The sequence below is a fragment of the Centroberyx gerrardi genome, chromosome 6 (assembly GCF_048128805.1).
Source record: "Centroberyx gerrardi isolate f3 chromosome 6, fCenGer3.hap1.cur.20231027, whole genome shotgun sequence".
Lineage (NCBI taxonomy): Eukaryota > Metazoa > Chordata > Actinopteri > Beryciformes > Berycidae > Centroberyx > Centroberyx gerrardi.
The window spans coordinates 26,746,602-26,769,321 of record NC_136002.1 but is presented as its reverse complement, the minus strand read 5'-3'; the positions used below and the strand labels follow the sequence as shown (position 1 = coordinate 26,769,321).

The window sequence follows — 22,720 nt, the reverse complement described above, 5'->3', positions numbered from 1 at the left end:
CAGTCCTCAATTGCATTAGGTTCCCCAATGCATCTGCAATACTGTTCAATTTTAAAGCAGTGCTCTGTTTAATGTGTCTGGTGTTATGAGTAATATTATCTTTTGGTATTACAAATCACAATAACAATGCTTTATAATTTATGTATATTGCTACAATGGATGTGTCAATAAATCTGCTCATAAATTATTATGAACGTTTTTGTACATGTATTGCCCTGCTAATGCATTACAGTCTTCATAGAAAGTGTTTCTACTACTTTTGCGTATGAGCAATCACCATCGTGTGACCAGTAGAAAATGCTAAAGTTTTATTCCGCAGAGAAAATACGGTGCTGTAAAAAGAAAGAATGCAGGAGGAGAGCACTGCATCATGATTTACATTCACTACTTGACTGCATCCACTTCGGACTTTGCTTGCCCTTGTCCGACCAGCAGCCCTTCGACAGCCAGGTAAGTAGCCAGTTTTATTTTTGTGGAGATGAGCAGAAAGACAAGAAACAAGACAGTCCATGAGACAAAGAGCAGGGCAACTCCACCCTAACAGATGTGGTGATTCAGCAACAATTATTCACCACTATCCAAAGGACAGGAAAAATAAATGGTTTTCTATTGACCTGCTTTGCACAACGAAATTGGCAAGAAAGGGAGATTCATTTGTTATCAGAGAGACAGAGAAAGGGGACTCTGCTACAATAGCCAAACTTTCACATGGCATTCAAAACAGAAGCCTCAAGATATCCATTCAGTCGGGGAATGTGGGTTTTTCATTTTTCTTTCTAACAGATGTATGCACTGGTTAAGCCCTTCTGACGCTATTCCTAGAGAAGTAATTAAGGCAAATCCACTTCATTAGCTGGGACCCCACCCCACGCCCCGAGAGATAACGGGAACGTCTATGTAATGGCAGGATGTTAGAATTGCTAGGAGACAATTGTCTGACTTGTCTGGTTTCAGATAGCTACAGTACAATATTACAATCCATTGTAATTTGTCCAGAGTTTCATGTACTGTACTTCATGTACAATAATACCACCAATATAGTGTAGATACATATAAAGAGAAAGAAATTTCCCATTTCCTATGTTTCATATATGTTAATGCCTTTATATAACAGTACCATGTACCTTTAAATATGGCACTGATTTAGATCTAGAGGCAACAACTAGCTGAGTTGGCAAACGAGAAAACAACTCATCTTACACAAGAGGGATACAGAAAAATGTAAGTGATCAGCTAGTGACAAACCCCATAGCTTGTTTCTTACACTACATTTTTGCAATATAGCATGTTAACAGTGACTTTTAGCTTCAGGCTGTCAATCATGATGCCATACTACGATTGAAAAATAAGCCTGCAAACGGCAAATCTCACCCTCCACATCAGCTGGCTTGTTTGCCCTGCCTGACTACAGTCAGCAATAGAAGTCATGGAAAAATTCACTACTGTATACCAGTAAATCAGTGAAGGGAGAGATCAGCCTATATTACACATTGGATACCTTAGCTACATGATGGTAAAGCAAGCAAAGCACTTCTGTGGTTAGGAGTTAAGTAATTATTCTGTTTGGGAGTAGTCAAATAGTGTTAAAGCAATCAATGTAAGCTCGGTCAAGTAAGCTTGCTGCAGTGTCATGGGCACTGTGCTGTGCAAATGGTGAATGGCTACATTTAGAAAGTGAAACTGATGTGATACCTGTATTCAGTCTACAGTTATATTGGCACTACTGGAATGCCACTCGGCCAGTCATAATGTGTGGTCAACTAACTTCTGAATACATTCATAAATAACAGAAATTTGAAAAGCAGCAGCATTTTAACCCTCCAATAATCCTAAATTGGTCGACATCTACACATGACTGACTTTCTGTGGCCCTGCCACATCTGTTTACTTGTGCAGAAACCCTAGGTACTGACTGAATCATCACTCTGTGCAGCGTCCGGGCAGAGGGTCTATTTCCAAACGGTGACAGTGGATAAAATCCACAGCATCGATGGTCACACCTGATGTAATAAAGTGATATGACATGCCCCGGACACCCGATCAAAGCACTGAGGTGTGAGCCATTCAATACAGAATTAATCAAAAGCTATCCACCAGCCAGATAAATCATTAAATCTTGCTTACCACTACAACCCCTATGGCTAATCATCGGAGCAAAATTTCCAGCTGAGTAGCATTTGTCTATAAAAATACAAATAGAATTTGTCATGAAGGCAGCGAAGCTGTACTCTCTCCTGGCTCCCTGAAGCTGGCTCTCTCAGCTGGCCCTGCTGTTTCCTACACCATTAGAAAAGTCTGAAGGGAAGAGCCATGCGGGAATACTAGCTGTCTTCCCCGAACTCATTTGAGAGGTAACAGGTACCACAAACAACACATGGTGGGGATAACACTCAGCCCTCCGCTGGCTCTCTCTATGGGAATAGGGGGGAAAAAAGACCTTCTGGAATACTAACAAATTTAAGCTCACCTTCATTACTAAGTGGAGGAGAAAAAACAGCTGTTGTATGATGTATATAACACACTGTATCACACCATTTCTCACTGAGGATGCTAAATGAGGTACAAAACTGAAAACAACTGTATTCCATGCAAGTCGCTAATAAAATTGCAACATGTTGGGACAAAACCTAACCCTGATTCTGCCCATGAAAAAAAATCAGATTTTTTTTTTTTTTTCAACCTGAGGGTTATCCCACATACCAGCAACCCAATCCATTAGGAGCAGTCCTAGCATATGCTTCTCTCCCCCTTTCTGAGATTAAATGGATTTTCTGTCATTCTATGAACTGCCTTAGCAAGAACAAGTGAAGTGGTTATTCATGCTCCGTTCTGTATGTCACTCTACTGTATATCTATCAAGGGGCTTGAAGATTTTGTAAGAAGGCACAGATGGTCTGCAATTATCATGGTATGAAAGTAATGCATCTCCATTTATCTCTATGAGGAGAAGATACGTAGCTATGCAAAATGCATTATCCACGGCCTCTGTGCACTGATGAACAGCAGGTTGAATGGAACTGGACAAATTGTCTTTTGGCTCCAGTTCATCTAGATAACTCAACATCAACATCAAGAGAAACAGCTCAAGATTCCTTTTCATATGTCAACTCATCAAATTGGAATTGAACCCCAAATGTGCAGAAAAACAGGGACATGGCATGTGAGTGCCATGTGCTGCTCATTAAATTATTATTTAGCCTCAGATAGTTTCATTCCTCACGGTGTCTGCGGCTAAATTACTTTCTGGGATGACCTCTTTTAACCACATTTGCTCCGTCCTTGCTGACACGGGAGATGATTAAGCAGTTCAAATGAAGACTTATTTGAATTCTCTCATAGCCATGTCCCCAAGCCTTCCACCCAGCTAAGCATTCCTGCTTGGTCAGCTGTGAGGAGGCGTTGTGCCGGCCCTTTCACCAGGGAGCCCAACTGCATTGAAAGCCAACACTGGCCCAACCCCATGCTGTTTTGCATTAAGAGATGCTAATACCGGGAGGCTGCAGTGTCTCAGATCTCAGGGCTCAGCGTGGCAGTGGGCTCCCACTGGCAGTCTCCCCAGGATGAAGGCCCTCGGAGAAAGCCAGGGGCCACAGTGAAACACATGCTCCACAAAAGGACTGCAGGCTTCAGCGAGCAGCCTCGTCAGCCTTACAGAAGCCCTGGCTCAGTATTCTTCAAAAACGAAAACAGGATCCCGCAAAAAATAAACATTGCAGCCCTGGAGGCTTCTAATGTGAATAACGATATGCCGCTGAGAGCATTTACTCGTTCAAAATCCAGCAGAACATTTTTAAGTCCTGTACGTGGGCTCAAAGATGACCTTGAGCAAATGTAATCTGAAGTGATAAAAAGCCACCTGTTTTCCAGTGCAACAGATACACTATGAGCCAATTATTTTAGGCATACATAGTTTTCTGTGGTTGTTTACTGATAGCAAAAAAAGTAAATATTCCCTTCACCGTGTCAACTCTGAATTTGAATATTTCTTCAATGACTGACCTGTGTGTCAAAGAGATCTGATTTGATATTCCAGTCATTTTTACTATGGTGACTTTTGAATTAGCTTTTGTGCACATGTAATTCCCACTGAAGAACCTGAGATGCATACTAAACTCCAGATTTCACTACATTTGGAAACATGAAGCCTTTTTTTCAACCAGAATCCCAGCATCTGCACAAAAACAGAGAACATGAGCGTTCATTTTCCATATTCTGTATTCACAGTTTGGAGAATTCATGATCTTTGGTTTGATCATGTTGGCAATGCAGTCGTGTTTCCATATCCCTGTTCTGCATATCCCAAATCTATACCACACCCTATTTCCCTCATTCCATTTTGTCACTTTGAGAAGCTGAGGATTATGCAGCTAAAGGGAACCGTGTCACTACACACTTAACATGTTATAATATAGTCATTTCAGTTCCTGAAATGGTGAAATCAGCCTGGGTTGATAGAGTTATCTAGTTGCGTATATTTTGTATCTCAATAGCTTTGGGGACTTGAAAGGTAATCACATGTTATATAAAGAGCCATCAGAGAAATACACAATCTCTTTCTATAAATCTATACACAAAACTGATCAGGGCAAATACTAAAAACACACTACAATATCCTACATCTAGATAAACCACAGAAATTGTCTTTTTTTTTTACCAAGGGGACTGCTTGAACTACAAATTTGAAGTCACTTTTTCATTAAAGTCAAGTAGCTGCTTCGAAGAACAGCCAGTGGGAGTGCATTGTGCTGCTCACTGGAGTGGAAGAGTAAAATTAATTTTAACAAAAAAAAAAAAAAAAAAGCAAGATATGCAGATCTGAATAAACGAAATCGGCCAGCCTCCGATGTTAAGTCATTTGGATGTGATGTGGAAAATGCACGAGAAGGCATGGAGCAAACTCACACGGCTCATTAGGTGGTTTAAGTGAACAAATAGTGGAGACTCTCTTCTTATTGTAATTGGCTCCTTACTGCCGAAGACTTTCTGTGATCAAACAATGAAAAATGGCAAAGCACTCAAAGGAAGAGTAATTTGCATAATTTACTGCTTATTTACATGCAACTACAATAGGGTGAAAGGTCCTCGGAGTGGAGGAGAGCATCAATGTGAAGAGTGCTGGTGTTAGGTTACCTAGATATGAAACTGAGAAAAGGCTTTGCACCCCCTGGTAGGAGCCACAGAGAAACATGCTGCACTCTGCGACTTTAAAGGAATCTTACAAAGCCTCAGGACGACTAAAGTAGCGACTAGGGCCGGGAGAAATTCCCCCCTCGATCCTTTCCTACCCCTTACTGACAGCCCCAGGCCAACCTAAACGCTGTACCTATGCAAATCACTGCCATTGTTACAAGACAAATCTGCTGCAGTAAAGGCCATTCCCCCACCCATGTCCCCCTAAGCACAGCCATGTCACTGCTGGGTGACCAGCATCTTGCTACTGTGGAATTAGGGGGGAGATTTGCAATGGGATTAATAACTCATTCTCCAGGCTTTCTGAACAGGCAGCTGGAGCACTTTGGAGTTTGATGTAATTCCACCCTTTGGGTAGTTAACTTGTAAGCCTGATCAATTATTTAGACCATTTTATTTTGTTTTGTGTTTTCCGTGCCAGTGGGAGAAGAAAGTAGCTGCTCTACTTGAAAGGCGTCCACATTCAAATATCAAAAAATACCTTGTTCAGCATGCATATTCATTACTTATGGGAGAAATGTGACATAAATCGCTAAGTTTGAATGACAACATAGTATTTTATCATGTAGGTGGATCATAAACAGGAATATATAACTTGCTATACACTTCCCAGTATCATATTTGTGACCATAATCATAAATACGGTTTCCTCAGGTTACCTTGAGGAAATAGTAGAAATGATCTTGAGTCCATGCATTTTTCATAACAGCATGCTGTGCAGTGTGATTGTGTGTATTTTTATGAACAAAACAAATGGAATCTGTGAGCATCAAGGCCATCCCAGCCAGTAATGAATCCACACAAGAACATGTTCATCTATCTATAGCAAATTGTTGTATAGCAAGAATTATAATACCTTACTGTCTTGCCGAGACAATTAAACCCCACAGGCCAGCCAAACTGTATTCTCTGCCACACAATTCATTAGTGGCTATGCTGACATACCATCACAACAACTAATTAAGTAAGTTAAGTACTAATACAATGTATAACAAATTTTGACTGCTACTTTGCATGTCTACATTTTTCACAGATGCCGAATGCTTGTCAACTGTCAACATCAGGTTCACAGTATGAGCAAGACTGTCATTTTCTCAATCTGGCTGAGTGTTAAGTCAACAGCAGCACACACTGAGTATTTCAAGGGGAATGAATAGCTGACATTTATCAATGAGACATCACACTGGGAACATCCAAACCTGTTACACCTGGTATGAAGTCTTTTTATTTATTCTTTATTTCCCTTTCTGTGCTGATGTACTGTATGCTATCTGTTGTTTCTGAAAAAGATAGGAGGGACTGAAGTAGGTTACTCCCACTAGCATCATATCGGAATTGAGGAGAAATATCTGTGACAAACATCTCCTACTGAACCAGAATCTTCCATCGCTCTGAATGAGGCTGTGAACTTTGCAGACCTTGCTTCAGAGCACTGTGCATTTCCCGGGGCTACATATTGGCTCAAAGTTCCTATCTCTCATGGTGCTCAGTAAAAAAGGACATATTCTAGCCCATAGCCATCTGCATGACCTATAACACAACATGTCCAGCAGGGGAAGGCTAACCTCCAGAAAGCAACAGTAGTTTGAAAACCAACTCACCATCGGCAGTTGCAGTGGCAGGAGCATACAGGTTCCCTGAGCCAGTTTTAACTAAGAATGAATTGGGGCCAAACTCATCCTCAGAGTCAGAGTCCTGGGCTGGCTGAGCCGCACAGTTACCTAGCAACCCTCCCTGGCTCTCATTGGCTGCAAAGGAAGGGGGAGGGTATGGGAGCTGCTCAACAGGGGAGGAGGAGGCGGATGAACAATGCAGCGGAGGACCTGTGGACCACAAACAGAGACAACACATGGGGGGGAAATGAAACACACCCAATCACAGGCGACATCACATAGGAGCAGAACACACACACACACACACACACACACACACACACAAACACACACACATGTAAGACTTAACTCTGGCAGTTCAAAAACAAACAGGGGCATATCGTGAACACATCTGCCTTTGTCTCTGCCACCTCACCCCAGCTGGGAAGAACAATATAAACAACTGCAATGACTTTGAGACAGAATAGAAAAGGCAAATGGCTGCGACAAGTTAACATAAATAAAGACAAAACACCTTTTGGGGATCTTAAATACAAGAAAAAAAAACATACACTGTTAAGAAGAGAATGATTCCAGGTTACAAATTAGGGTTGGGCGATAGGACGAATATATCGGCTATCGGCAATTGGCTGAGTCCATCGCCGGTTGATTTTTTTGGGCGATTTTTGTCATTTTATTTTGCTAATTTAATGGTAAATAATTAACATGTAAAGCGCAATTCAAAGCGTGTGCGAATAGGAACTGGCAGTTGGAGTTGGGCGCCGTTATCCCGTATTTAAACGACATCAGGTCTCTATGACAGTTGCCTTTTCACTCCGCCTTCCAGAGTGGCGTTTAGTACAACCATAAACATAAACACACTTGATTTCCGACGTGATCCGAAGAACCAGTTATATATAACATAAATATATGCGTGTGTGTGACCTCACCGTCACACTTCTAGCCCGTGATGCTAATTTTCGCTATGTTCAACTCAGATCGGGCAGCGACAAACCCATTTCAGATCCAGTTTTTAAGTCGCTAACACTTTAACATAATCAAATGGGATTTGGCACTAATTAGCGTTGCAGCTAGCGGACTTTTAGATCGCTAACGTTTTTAGAATAAGTCAATGGAGTTGAACATAGCGAAAATTAGCATCACGGCTAGCGGACATTTTCTCTAGTTAGCTAACATTACATAGCCTACTAGAAGTTGACTCTGTCGCTGTGAGATGTGCGCGACTCACATCTACGGTTGACTCAGATCGGGCAGGGACAGTGTGAACAGTTTAGTTTTTGATTTAAGTGAAGGGGGTTAGCCCCGAAGTTAGCGACAATGGCTAACCTGACCAGGCTAACTTAAGGTGCACTGACCTTTAAGGTGGACCAGCTATTGTCATTGTAGTGACAATCTTAGCCGCTCTCACACCCAGCGAATATATCGGCAATCGCCGGTTGTTGGGCTGACGGTGGCCGGTAGGAAAATTTTGACATGTCGCCCAACCCTATTACAAATATGATCCTCAAGTATAACAGAAAAAAACAACACAAAACGGAACAATGAGGGTGTCTGCTTACGTTGAAGCATAGCCAATAAAAAGACACACGTACATCTATGGGCAAATTACTAGAACAACCATAAAATATCTTTCAAATTCTAGAAATTTTCAGTTTTACAATTCTTTCAAACTAACACCATCTGAGGCATTTACACTTCTCCAAACTACAAACATGTAATGGTTTGTAGTACATTCAAATTTGTGTATTGTGCAGCAGGATAATGAATATGAATAATCAGCAGTTGTGCTAATTTTAGTTGATTAATTGATTAGTCGATCGACAGAAAATTAATCGATTATAATTTTGATACTCGATTTACTGTTTTATAGTCATTTATAAAGTAAAAATACCAAACATTTGCTGGTTGCAGCTTCATAAATGCAAAGATTTGCTTGCTTTACTCCATTTTATATCATTATAAAATGAATACTTTGGGTTTTTTTGGCTGCTGGTCAGACTAAGTAAGCATTTTTACGAGATGCATCACTTTGGGCTCTGGTAACTTGTAACAGGCATTATTTTTGACCTTTTATAGACTAAATGATCAATCAAAGATTAATAAATAATGAAATTAATCGTTAGATGCAGCCCTAGCTAATTTAGAGCTCCTTGTTATATACCAATATCCTGATACACAAGTAGTTACACACTAATACCATACAATTTCTTCATTCAAGGCTTATTGGCTCCAATCCCCATGCTGTTACGGAATGTTAAATCTCTACAGTGCTCCTATTAATGTGTGATTAACTTCTGATGCAGCTCTGCGCCACGCTGAAAATGGAGTACTTAAGTAACATGACTGCAGCGAACAAAGCCATCAGTTTGGTGCTTCCCCCATCTTCCCATCAGTCCCCCGGTCTTGATGTTGAAATTCCTGCTGACCGGACTATCATCCATCAGGACAGATAAATTTCCTCTCTCTCTGTAATGATCCCTGTAGAGCATTAAAATACGACTCACTGACTCGCATCTAATTAGGAAACAATTAGCGATATTAACATATCAGCTGCAGCCGAACACAAGCAGCCGATGCCCACCGCCCCATAGAGTCACAGTTTGTGCTTTATATATACTTCACACAGCACACTTCATTTCTCTCTCAGCCCTCGAATGCAGGCACAGTAATGGGTGCAGAGGAACAGTGGCCATGCTGTGGGTTAATGACTGTGACACTGTTGTGCTTGAATATACAGCATTGTACAACCGGGAAGGGAAGAGCAATGGAAAAGAGCATCATTACAGTCATTCCCAGGCTCCCTTGGATGCATCGAAGACACTACATTTAGTGCATGTCAAAACAACAACATGCTGCTGAGCAGAGTATCGCTCACTGAGCTAGTATCTGCCGAAAGACCAGAGGTAAGAATCAACATCTACCTCTTCCTGAAATGGATGATGCTGTAGAATGGTACCGACAATGAGCTGCACAAGGTCTTGGATTGAATATTGCACTATTTTACTCAAAAAAAAAAAAAAGAGAATTCACTGGTGAAGCAGGAAAAGATTAAAGTCCTCTAAAAATGGTCAAAGTCATAACCTAAATGAGGTCAAGGTAGTCATGCTTAGCGCCCATTAGTCTTGCACACAAAGGTTTTACTGTCTCTCTGTGTTTAATTAATGCCGGCCCGTGCAATTCATGCCCGACCCGCATGCACCCAAAGTCACGGAGAGGGCCTCCGCGGGCGGGAAGCCACAGCCTGAGATGGCCAGAGAAGTTTCTCCGGCTGCCAGGGTTCATTGCCTTTGCCTTCACTCACTACATTACAGCGACAAGGAGGGGACCTTTAGTTAGGAGCCCTTGGACCATGAGCTCCTGCTTTAGTCCCTCACAGCTTCAAGAAGCGGCAATGACTGCCTGGACTGGCCTGGCCTGACTGCAAGCTCACCAGAGAACACTGCCCCACTATATCAAAGGCCTTAATCTACTCATTAGCAACCCAATTAAAAGACCGGATGAACTTGGTGACTGTTCTGCAGGTAGGGAGAGCTGCTGCTGTTATTGTAACCTTTAGGGCCACACCTTCTTCCAGAAAACCAGGCTAAAGAAGATCATTATTTTTGCATTTTCTTTTAGGAATTTAACTGATGTCCTTATCCAGAGCGACTTGCAGTACAGTGAGTAAGCAGGTAGCTCTAGGACTCCTCTTTGACAGGACACATGGATGCTGATGGACAAGCATTGACTGTTGCAGGGACAGAACCTGTGCGTGGTCGCTCTAGCCATCAGGCCAACCCGCCATTTTTACATGTATTAGACTGCAGGGCCGATACAACAAACAGTGAAGGAAGATCTCTCTGTTCGGGTTAGATAGGATTAGATTTATCAGTTTGGGCTGATATTGGCCTTTTGTTAAATATCGGATATCAGCCAGTCAGGGTCATCCATCGCTGATATGATGGAGGTTCCTCATTCCTCCACAGCTACATAAAAACAGTCCGTAAAAGCTGCAATGAAATTTTATTTTCATTGATTTCCCCCAAAATTTCCATATTCTGATGATGATTTGTACAGTGAGCGGGAATTTCTTCATTCCTGGATCCCAGATTTCCCCCTACCATTGAATAGGTGTGGTGGGTCGCCCTACTTTAAGCTGCTACCCCTAAAGGAATTCCATTTGTATGGGTTATAAAGAGAGTTTTAGGTTCATATGATGGCCTAAAGCTGTTTCAAAGGCTTTTCCCACACGGCCAAGAATAAAATTCTGGGGGAAAGACTGAATCCTTGCAATTTTAGGATACGATTGCTTAAAGCTACCTCACAACAGCAATGTCATGGTCCCATCTGGATGGCACTTAAACACCAGTGGGCGCCTGTCTCAAAAACTGCCACTGTAATAGGCCTCATGTTGCTTCATAACCCAATAAATAATTACAAAATCAATGAGGCTTTTAACTAGCCATGGGCACACCTTGTACTCCAAGGACCTCTGACAGTCTCTGTATATTATGTCAATATGATCAGTTTCTCTACGCATGTGTGTGCAAGTGTGGTGTAGGCCTGTGTGTGTGTGTGTGTGTGTGTGCGTGCGTGCGTCTGTGTGCATGAGAGAGAGAATCAGGTACAATTACGATTGTATGCATATGCACAAGAAATTTATGTTTTAAAAAATTGCCTTTATTTGAGGAGGTTTCTCTAGAATGGCTAGATGGGAGTGAACATTCAATCAGGTAAATAGAGAATATAATTTGGAGGGAGGATATTATCTAGTGAGAGGAAAACCGAGTAAGAAGAGTCAACATATTTCATCCAGAGTCCTGATTTTTAATTCTCTCTCTCTCTTTATCTCGCTCTCTCTCTCTCTGAACCTAGCCATTCCTTTTGAATCCGCCTCTAACCACTATAAATTCACAAGCTATACATAGAAAGTGATATTCATTCGAGGAGATAAAAGCCGTCATTCTTCAAATACACAACATGGTAAATAAGATCTGTGACTACGTTACTCAAATGTACTGCACACTCCCAATACCAAGCAAGGTGAGCCAGACGTGTGACTCCTCGGTGACAACAGGAATTATCTGTTTGCTCAAGGACTACAGCTTCGGGCAGCATCTATAAAAGATGTAGTGTATTTGCAGACGAGCAGTGAAGAAAAAAACAAACATCTCGCCGCCTGTCCTGTACCGTTAACTGATGCCATGCGGCACACAAAGCATACAGGATGCATAAGAATGACTCAGAGTCTCAGCGGGGACTGAACGTCATCATCAAACTGCTACTGTTGTTGTAATATGCAGCTCGTGTTGAATCTCCATTTTATCACAGAGCGCAACGGTCTACATGCAGGATTAGTGTTGTCACGATACCAGAATTCTGATTCAATACCAATCTAAAAATTAAATTCTACTATGATACCACTATGAAAGCCACCAAGCAATATGCTACCACACTGAATTGGATAGCAACTTCTACACAGGGATTTTGGTATGTCAGTTGGGTGTCTGTCTTTGTCCGCTCTGCAAGCCAAATGGTTTCATATTTCGCTCCTGGCACCAGTTTTGTCAACCAGTTTCGGTGGATTGGGATTCAGTTCAAGACGTGGCGGACTATTTGATGCTGTTGGCGTGTTTTCAGCTGAATTTTACGCTGACTGCTGCCGTCCACCATCAAGACCCAGACAGCGGCTCCGTCTATTCCAGTCCTTCTGCTTCTTCTTCTTCTTCTTTTAACTATTCCAATCTGCACGTATACGCCCTCTGGAGGTGACGCTGACATGGAATTTCAGCTTGAAGAACAAGAAAAATCCTTATGTAAGTGCCTGGGCAAAACAAAACTTTCACTGTGCGGGCCGGCTAATCATAATGCATTATGAGTAGCGCTCTATATGTAGCTCTAAGTGAAAATGTATCATGACCTGTCATAATATCTCTAATTTATAATACGGTATGAGTATTGCTATAAAGTATCAAATTACACACAGTCTAATAGTCTAAAACTGCATTATATCTATTTATGAATGCATTGTAAGTCAGTGCAAACGGAAAAAGACATCAGTTGGTTTTATAATTAAGCCTATTATGTCAGGCCTAATATATATGATAGTCTATTAATTGAGTTATACTGGCCTACAAGTTGCGTTGGCCTACAAGATACCTTAATTGGACATTAAATAGCTTTTAAATTGCCTGAGCATCATCAATCCCCTTACAGCATCGCAGCGTAGTCCCTGATGACGCCCCTATTGCCTAGACTAGTGACCATGTTTAAAGCGTACAACACGAATGTTCACAAGTCGGGATCAAGTTGTCCTGGAAATGTCTTGCAATTCAAAGGCTTTGGAGCTACTAAACCCATGAAAGGAGGTTTGATGCCCTTTTTGATTTTTTCTTACTGACTTTCTCTGTGGCAGTATTTGAGCCCTGCCATGACTGATTAAATGTGCCCTCTAGCCTATATCACTGCTCTTGGTTTGGATTTAACTTCAAAGACTGTGGAAAGGCAACGCTAGTCCTGCCTTTGTGGCACTGGCAGTCTTAGAAATCCAGCTTCTTTGTGAATGCAGGAAGTAAAGCCTTGTAGTGTTGCTGTTGCACTTTAACATGATGGCAGACGGGATAAATACTTTCAACTGGCGAACGCATGATGGTCAACTGCTCAAGATGATCCTTGAGCAGAAGGGCCTTTATCTTCACTTAATGCATGAAAAAACACATCTGAAAATGTCAGTCAATCTGTATACCTAACAAATTGAAATTCCTTCTGGGAATTTATACCGGTTCATTTATACTGGACATTACCACATCACATTATCTTAAGGCTAATTCAGAGTATCAATAAAAACGTGAAGGCTTTCCGCTACCTCAGTGTGAGACACCTAGGTGCATCTACATCTCTTGGATCTATAGCTGGACGCAAAGGTGAGATAGGTTTCCTTGATGCTTGCCTATATGTGTGGCATTCCACTGCAGTTAGAAACTCTGCTTTGCCATGCATTTGTTGAGCAGTAAATCATGTAAACAGTTACAAAACATGCATCTGTAAATATATTGTAGCGGTTATTCAGCACTGTGAACGTAAATTCAGTCACTTTCAATTTGTCTGCTGTTCTATAATGCCACTATGCACAAAGTAGGTGCAGAGACTCAGATGTTATAGCAGCCTATAGATCAATGACAAATGATAGTAATAATTCCATCAATACAAATGCAGACATACAGTATGCACTGCATGATGCTATAGCCAATAGTTTGTCACCTCAGGTCTAAAAAATACATTTTTCACACTCCAATCTGAATATATTTTTCTCATAATTTTGCCTGTAAATTTGGCAAGAACCCTACTGTCCTCTGTCTGTTAAATATTGCTTGTGGGCTGATGATCAATGAAAGCGATGGGCTCGACAATAAGGCAAAGTCAGCATCAAAAAACTTTTTAGATTTAGGTTATCAACTTTATCACAACAGTCATCATCATCATCCTCATCATCATCACTCTGAATGGTTTTCGGATAACCAATTATGACCAGGCATTGGCTTGTGATGTGTCTGTTAACTGCTGCATCCGACGCTCATGTGTGATACGGAGATGGAAATGCATTATTGATTATAAAAGCTAGAATCATCAGGTTGTTATGGCGCTAAAATCTATATAAACTGTGCTACCTTATGATGCGGCTGCAAAATGTATTGTAACAAATAAGTCAAAAGGAGCAATCCCTTAAAAACTGCAAGAAATCATCATGTGGCACAAACTACTGAGATGCTGTTCTGGAGCGAGGTAAAATCACAGCGGACCCTGGGAATTTCTAAAATGAATTCCAGTTTTCTTTTTCACTAATATGGTTAAGAAAACTCACTGACACGGTTGTCAGTTATTGGTGGATGTGCTCAGGTAATAATTACAGCTATCAGACTTCCCTAGGGAACACAAACGCCACCCAGAGAGGGCTTAATACTGGTTTTTGCATTATTAGGATTCCCAAATTGACATAATTGTTTTCTATTGCACAGCTGCAAGCCATAACTAGCCTTTTATGAAATTAATACGTGATAGTTAATCTTATCCCAGTGAAGAAACAAATGAGACAGTTTGCAGCTCAAGGGGAGACGCAGACATTTTTTAAAAAGTCATGGCCTAATGCAGCGCTCTGCAAAACAGATCAAATGAAAGTGATAGGCTGCCTTGTGCAAGGCATGTCTGTATCATCTTTAGAAAACTATTGATGTAGAATCACGCTATTAGATGATCTTACACATCTACACTACAGGTTATGCCAAAGCTATGCTTACTGCAGGTTTACAAGACTGGTATTGTATCAACTTGTTTGGCAAACTGAAATCCTGCAGGACACTCTAGCGAGGTGCATACTCTGACACCCCGCCCAAAAATGCATAATTATACACACCCAAACACACAGACATACACACAGAGGAAGTGGGAAATGAGCTTCCAATGAACCATCATTGGAAAAATAATAAACTTTTCTCTGACATTGCCGTTTAACTGCTAGGAATCAATATCATAATAACCGAGAGGGAACATAATGTATGATAAGGTTGAAAACAAATTGTAAATACCCATAAATGGATTTTTATAGGCAGGCCTGACCATTACTGAGAAAATGGAAATTATATTTGTATGTAATAAAAGAGCATTACCACAGAAGGTAAAGCTCCATTTAAGGCTGACCCACAACATTTCAATCAGCACTTTAAACCCAGCCTCCATTACTTACAACTGCTGCATGCTCCTGATGAGATGTAGGATGTCAATTATGAATGGATGGTTAGAAAAAAAACCACAAAACAAGCAAAAACTATCCGGCCATTAATAGCCATATTGTGGTGCCTGCAAAACACTTTGGAGTCAAGAAGTTAGGCCTATGGCAAAAGGGTTGAACATTTAGATTAGATTAGCAATTGTCACAAGCTCCATAAATGTGTGCACCAGCCATGGGCCACAAAAAGATCAAACATTTGTCCTGCACTCTTCTTTAAATCACCCCATTATACAGCTGTAATCAGTCAGTGCTAAGCTATCCGCCTGCATGGGGCAGAGGGGGCAATATTATCCAACTAAGATAAAAAAAAAAAGGCAGGCCTGCATGGAGAGAGGCAGCAGTAGCACACAGGCCTTAGCACACAGCAGAGTAGTGATGTAGCCAGTGGCTTTCCTGAGTATCACCTGGGAAGATGAAAAGGAGGCCAGAGTGGCTGAGACTAGAGATGGCATTTCTTCTCGAGGTGATTATAGGCGCACACTCTCCTTCCCCAGTCATCCTCTGCTCACATCCCCGCCTGGCTTCTGCCACTCTCATCCATCCAGTCCACTCTATTTCTCTGTGTTGGAGGGAGACTCTGTCCTGCAATCCCTTGCCTAGCTGAAAAACACCATCTGTTTCGACTTCTCTGTGACAATAAACAGACGAATGAATCAGGCCGAAGATCTGAGATTGAAATCATAAGACAAATGAATGGAAACGTCTTCCATTTGGGGCCAAACTCTTACTTCTGCTGCATTGGCTGGAAAGCTTAATAAAAAAAAAAAATCCAGGGATGGCAGAGTATCACCCAGAAGGACTGTTCATGAGACACTTACAGCAAGTGCAGTACATGAAGTGCAGGCCAGCTGAGTCATGTCAAGACGGCTTAGTCAGCGTACCATACCAAACAAGAAAGAGTCTTCAAACCATTCCCCTAGAACTAAGGAATCACTAATTGATCAATTTCTCAGACTCTTTACAGTCCTATTTTAAGACCCAAGCCTGAAATTGTCTGCTCTTTACTTTACTGGTCTCTTGAATCAGTGTTAGTTCTGACGAGGTCTGACATTGCCAAATCCCTCCATGCAGCCCCATTCAAGCATCCCTGGGGCTCTCTTTGTTCTAGGATAAAAAGAAAAGGTTCCTATCTCCTCACCTCTCACTGTTAACAACATCCTACAGGCGTGCAATGGCTGTCTTCAAGGTTCTCCTGGTGAACATGAGTGTTTTCGCCTGATAGAGTGGGAGAATATCTCCTCTTCTGTCTAACAGCACAGACAGAGTGGCATAAAAAAAAAAGAGGCTGATGAATGCATCCACACCCATTCGGCAGTCCTCTGCAGACGATTCCAGACTTCAAAGATGTGCACATGGTAATCTGCTTTAAATGGATGTTTCTGGGCCTCTATCATGGCTCGATCATCAACTGAGCCGACTTAAACCATGGCTGAAAAAACAATGCTAATAGTGGATAATTATCAGCTTTTACTCCGCCTGCACTAGCTGCTCTATTCCCTCTCCCATCACACACAGAGGCTGGTGAATAAACACAATGGCATGAATAAATAATGACCCCACAATCCTCTTAAGGTCCCCGAATAGTGAGGGGGAAAAAAAAAGACAAAAGTTTACTTTTGGTGTTTGAGAGCAAGCGGAGCCTGAAATTGTAAGCGACTCATTAGGGCTACATGTGGCTTGCCTGGGGCCTTGCTGAACAAAGATGGCACCATCCCCATCCTGTCATTCCTCAGTGCATTCCAGGCCTGGCCTAATAAAATGCTAAAGTATACCCTTAAGAAACAGCTACAATCCCAATGAAAGACGATAAAGAGCTAAAGCATCGCCTTGAAAAAAGTTGAAAACCTTTATATCTCCCAAACTTTCCCTTGGAATCAAAATTTTGCACAGTGAGCGGAAATTCTCTGTGGGCTGGGAAGGCCACCCCTTGCTTAATTTGTGCGCATTTGCTGTGCTGTATATGCATTTACAAGTAATATGTCTCCTTCGTGTTAAAGGAGCATACCACTGTCATAAAATGAATTCCTCATCTCATCATGTTCTCCTGTTAGCTTACATAAAAGCCCACTGTTTGTCAGTGTTTAAGAATTGATTTGTGCTTGCCTCGCAGCTCCCACTGAGTGCATGACAGTTCAAAAGGCCATCGAATATGCATTATGTCAAAAGTCTTGTGTTTGTATGCGCTTTTATCATTCATATCATGGCAAAACTTAGGCCACTGAGACTTTGCAACAAGGGTACTGAGGTTTGTTTACAATATAAGTAGAGTTACCAAGAGTTATGCGTAACTTCGGGTTGGTTTTTGCATGCATTGCTTAGGCAGAAATGGCAAACCTGACCTCATATCAGCATTTTGCAAGCATTTTGGGGCGTCTCTGAATTCTCTTTACTGCAGAAAATTCCAAGTGAGTATTCAACACACAGGTAGTGGAAAGAGTGTAATAATAAAAGATAACTTATACAGACAGAAAATAACATCTCTGGAGCACGCTTGTGGAGGCTTTTGGTGGGAACGAGGTAAGCCAATTTCAATTCCAAATTTCCACTGAGGCGATGAATAAAACTAAAGTTGCCCAGGGTGGATGGAAAGTCATTCGTAGCCAGTGGAGATGAGCAAAAAAACCTGAACACCAGAACTATCCTTTAATATTCTGTCAAACAGCCAGGACAAAAACGGAGTGAAGATATCAAATATATCTTACCAATGCTGAATACTGAACATTAACAAAGTCTTTAATATGGTCACATTTCAATGTGATAACCGTAGTAAGGAGTGACCATGTGTTATTTTACTGTAGCAGGTTTATAAGGTTTCCCTACTGACTTCTAGTAAAATACAAAGACTTGACTATGTTTCCATAACAGTATAGTATAGTGTATAAGCCAATGCACCTCTCCGCATGGCACTATAACCCATCAAATTCCTCGATTTTTTTGGTTCTTCTTAATATATAATTTTTGTTATATGAACTACATTTAGATTCAACTGTCTCGCACTATCGTGGGGTGAAGTAGAAGGCAAGATTGGTACATTGGACAAGTGTTAAAGGTGGGAAGACCATCAGAAAAGCAGTAAATACATTATAGATAGAAACAGAGGGGAAGGACATGACTGGAAAGAAGAGACAGCCCATTGAGACTAAGTTAAAATTCATGTTTTCTGTCTCTTTCTGCTGAAGCTGTCATAACTTTTCCTGTATTCTGGCAATGAAGGCAACATCTTCGTCTATTATGTTGTCATTTTTGAGAAACAAATGCATGGCCATTACAATTCATTTGTCTCAAAGCACTGAAATGATAACTGGCTAACTACGGCTAACATTCAGCCACGGCTAATGAAAGCCGGTTGTACATGGTGATGAAGCATAATATATTTTCCCACGCTTTTGTGGAGAGTTATGTGCATCTGTAGTGCTGAAAGGTTCACAGTAACTCTTCGGCTTTTTCAGAATCGGCTACACGAGGGAGACAAAGATTCACAGGTTGTTACAAGGTGCTAGCTTGTTGGCTATTGTTTTGTCTTTTTAACACCACAACAATGCACCATAAGTCCCGGCCTCGTAGCGTTTTGAGACCCTGTATCAAATCACTTCTTTATGGTTGTGCACTTGTCTGACAACAGGAAGAGCTATGTCAACAACACTTGTTGTACTTTTTGTTGTAACTCAAAAGAAGTGATCGCAGGCTGAGTCAGAGGTGACTCAGTTAAGAGCTTCTTAACATTACTGGCAATGGTGAGAAGCCCTTCCTTTATCCTTGCTTCCAGGTTGCAACTCCACTCTGTTTCTACCTATATCAACATTATAAGATTGATAACTATACTGCATCAAAAGGAGAACGCATTATTATTAAGTCACAGGGGTGACTATTGAATACAATGAAAAAAATCAGTTGACTAAGTCTGACGCAAAAGTGCCAAACATCCAATTACAGAAGTAACCTGTGTTCTCTTGGTGTTGTGCTTTAGACTAAAATCTTAATTTGAAACAGCCAGTTCCATGAAATGAAAATTTCCTTCCTGACTTTAATCATGAGGGTCATCTGGGTCAGCGCTCAGACTTGAAGACAAATTCTCTTTCATTCCATTTAAGAGCAGCACAAAAGATAGCACATAAACAAGGTCAAGGAATTGACCGTATGTCCTCATATTCCAAGTTAATCTCTGCAAAAGCCTAATAATAATGCTATCTCAATCCTGCACCGGTCTTATACTATGAGGGTAATATGTAGTCTTTTTTTTACGTAATTGTTTATCAGGCAGCTGGCTGCCGGAAGTCCATTCATTTTCTATTACGCAGAACAAGTTGTCCAAGTTGACATTTTGAAAACAATTGCCTCAGGTTGCCATCCTTTCCTCAGCTCTCAGTATGGAAATGTTCCCAGCTGATCTGGGCCAAGGCTCCCATCAGCAGCAAATGACATGCTAAAACTGCTACACATCCCACCTATTGCAACCACAATTAGTGCTCAGTTAGCAATCAGACAGCTTAAATCGTTTAAGTGTGTCTATGCTTATATTTCTCGGTAATTCATACAGTCCAAGCACTGAGGTTTGATGACAGAGGGGAAGCAGCTCTAGTTTGACCTGCTGCAAAAGCTGGCAATTCATATAGCTGAGATAAGACTAGTGTTTCCAGTGTGACAGCGGTACTTTAGGGGAACCACAGAAGGGAGAGGGAAAAAAAAAAATCTAAAGCTTATGTCCCAAGCTATTTTCTTCAACATGCACAGGCTGTGAAATTTCACTGTGCTTAGCTATTTTCACTGGGAGAGAAATAATCCAGGAAGAACCTGAGCTGTCCAGCACAACAAGGTTTTGGAATCGGAGGGTCTTTATGTGTGAAAATCCTATGTGAGTACTACTCCTATATTCAAGTGCCTTAATCTTATTCTGCATCATGCATTACTGACAAACACTGAGAACAAAAATGGAAATGTTGCAAATAATTAAGCATACAGCTATGCTCAAACCACACAGACACTGATCTGGTATCCCATGTTGCTGAAAGCTACTGCTTTCAAGTCTAAAAAAAAAAAAAGCTAATGCTTTGCCATTACTGTCATAGGTACCTGTCATCTGCAACTTAGATTTGCCCTGAAGCTTTACTTTTATATTGTGCTGTGTTTTCATGCTCAAAGCTTTGTTAATGCAAGATACTTGTAATGTGTGCAGTAATTCAGTATTCTGTGGAAGTTTTCTCTAGGAATACACCTCCTCATTAGGACTAATACATTTGACTTGAAAATGTTAGATATTCTGCACATGGATGAAATGCCCAGACAAATAATTTCTATACATGCAAGAAGATTAAATCTTCTGATCAGCTTACAGCAATGTGTGTCATGTCTTACATCTTCCATCATGGAAGCTCATGACCAAACATCAAATGGAAAGCTGTTTTAAATCTTGAAGTATATAACATGTATATTCTGTTTGTGGATGCCTAAGTGACAAGGGAAAGTTGTTTCAACATTCCCGCCATCAGAGCTGGTATTTAGCAGTGAATCATCGGTTTGTACTTGAATTTGTATCAGAGACTGACATGTGAGAGGTGACCGCTAATGAAAGTTATTACTTTTTCCTCATTCAAGGGCAACAGCACATTATGATCCTTGCTTACTCAGCCTTGCTAACAATTGCTAATTGCTTTCATTAGTATGAAATATGTCCTGATTCAGAGCTATCAGGAATTTTGACGTAAATGCATAATTACCAAATTTAAGCAATTCTTTCATGCCAATATTGGCATGGTAAGATGACCACTATTCTCTGCAATTACTGAACCATTTTATTGCTCAAGAAACACCTTCTCTGTTGCAATGAAAATGGCTTTCAGTTCAGGTTAAATCACTGTATTTTGAAATGTATGCTTAATGGGATTTTAAGTGTGAGAGGACAATAAGGACCAAATTTATGCCCATCACTGCAACTGACTTGTAGCCCATTTGAAACAGGGAGAACATTTCATAAAAAGGACACTGTGAACATGAATAATTGACAGTATATCAAATGGATATTGCTGAGAGGGGGACAGAAGTCATGAGACTGGTTTGGATGATCCTCCATTAGGGGAGGGCTCATCCTGCTCTGTGTTGTACTTTGAGCCGTAGTGGGGCCCCTGAGCCTTGGTGGTAAGATGGGCCCTGATGCGCTGTTGGTTTAGACTGTCAGAGGCACTGGCAGGGAGCGTGTATGCAACTCCACAGATAACAGCCCAAAACTGTCCACAAGGGCCTCTAAAACCCAGCAAATTAGCCTGCAAATGAGCCAGAGAATATCTCTACTAATCCATGATCTGAGCAGAGGCTCTGCCAAAAAAGTAAACAAATAAATAACTTCACAAGAAATACTGGGGGTGGAAATAACCGCGGCTGTGAGCTGGGAAACCACTAGTGATTTCTTTGAAGTATCATTTTGCCTGATATTCTGCTGCTGCGATGCCTGTGACCGCTTCACAGCAAGCTTGCATGTTGAGCTCTTGTTGATGCAATGAAATCACAGATTCTAAAATTACAGAAAACACTGTCCCTACAGTGGAGGATCACAGTCTCTGTTCTTTCTATCACAGATGCCAAAAGGCAATGATGTGGCAAAATAATATTGAGTGTTTTACAAAAGTGATTATACTTGTTGCTACAATATAATTGATAAGTGCTAATCCTAATTGTATAATTAGTGTAATTGTTTTTATACTTCTTAGGGACTGGCTCCTATACCATCCACATACTTGTCACCTTTTTTTCGAATTGGGCAGATAAAAACAAAAGGCTACTCAACAACTAGTCCATGAGAGAAGCAACTATTGATCCATTAGAAGAGCTCTAACCATTTGTCTTACTAAGAGCCTTTGATCTGTTGTATTGTTTGAATTGTTTGAACCAGAGCCTGAAAACTTTGTATATGGGAGTCATTTCTTATGGAGAACAACACTGTAAATGGAATGAAATCGGCCACGATGGATTTTGACATTTAAAAAACAATTTAAAAATTAAACCCAACGTCCAAATGAATATGATGTCCTTGAATAGTTTGAGAAAACCTAAGTAGTTTGAGAAAAATAGTTTGAGAAAAGTTTTTTAAGGTACCCACTTTATTGGGTAACTTAAAGATTCTCCAGATTTCATTTTCACAGAACTCATTCTTGGGTCATTT

The 22,720-nt window shown here is 40.9% G+C and overlaps 1 protein-coding gene across 6 annotated transcripts in view; it reads right to left on the bottom strand.

Moving 5' to 3' along the window:
- The window catches only part of tenm4 (teneurin transmembrane protein 4), a 114,046-nt gene that overhangs the window by 82,486 nt on the left and 8,840 nt on the right, over window positions 1-22,720 (bottom strand). For 3 of the 6 annotated variants that reach the window (XM_071917532.2, XM_071917533.2, XM_071917535.2), the window contains exon 3: window positions 6,792-7,013. The exons of the other annotated variants lie outside the window; for them this stretch is intronic. In XM_071917532.2, the coding sequence (XP_071773633.1) occupies window positions 6,792-7,013 (222 nt within the window). The remainder of the gene's footprint in view (window positions 1-6,791; window positions 7,014-22,720) is intronic. 6 annotated transcript variants of the gene reach the window in all.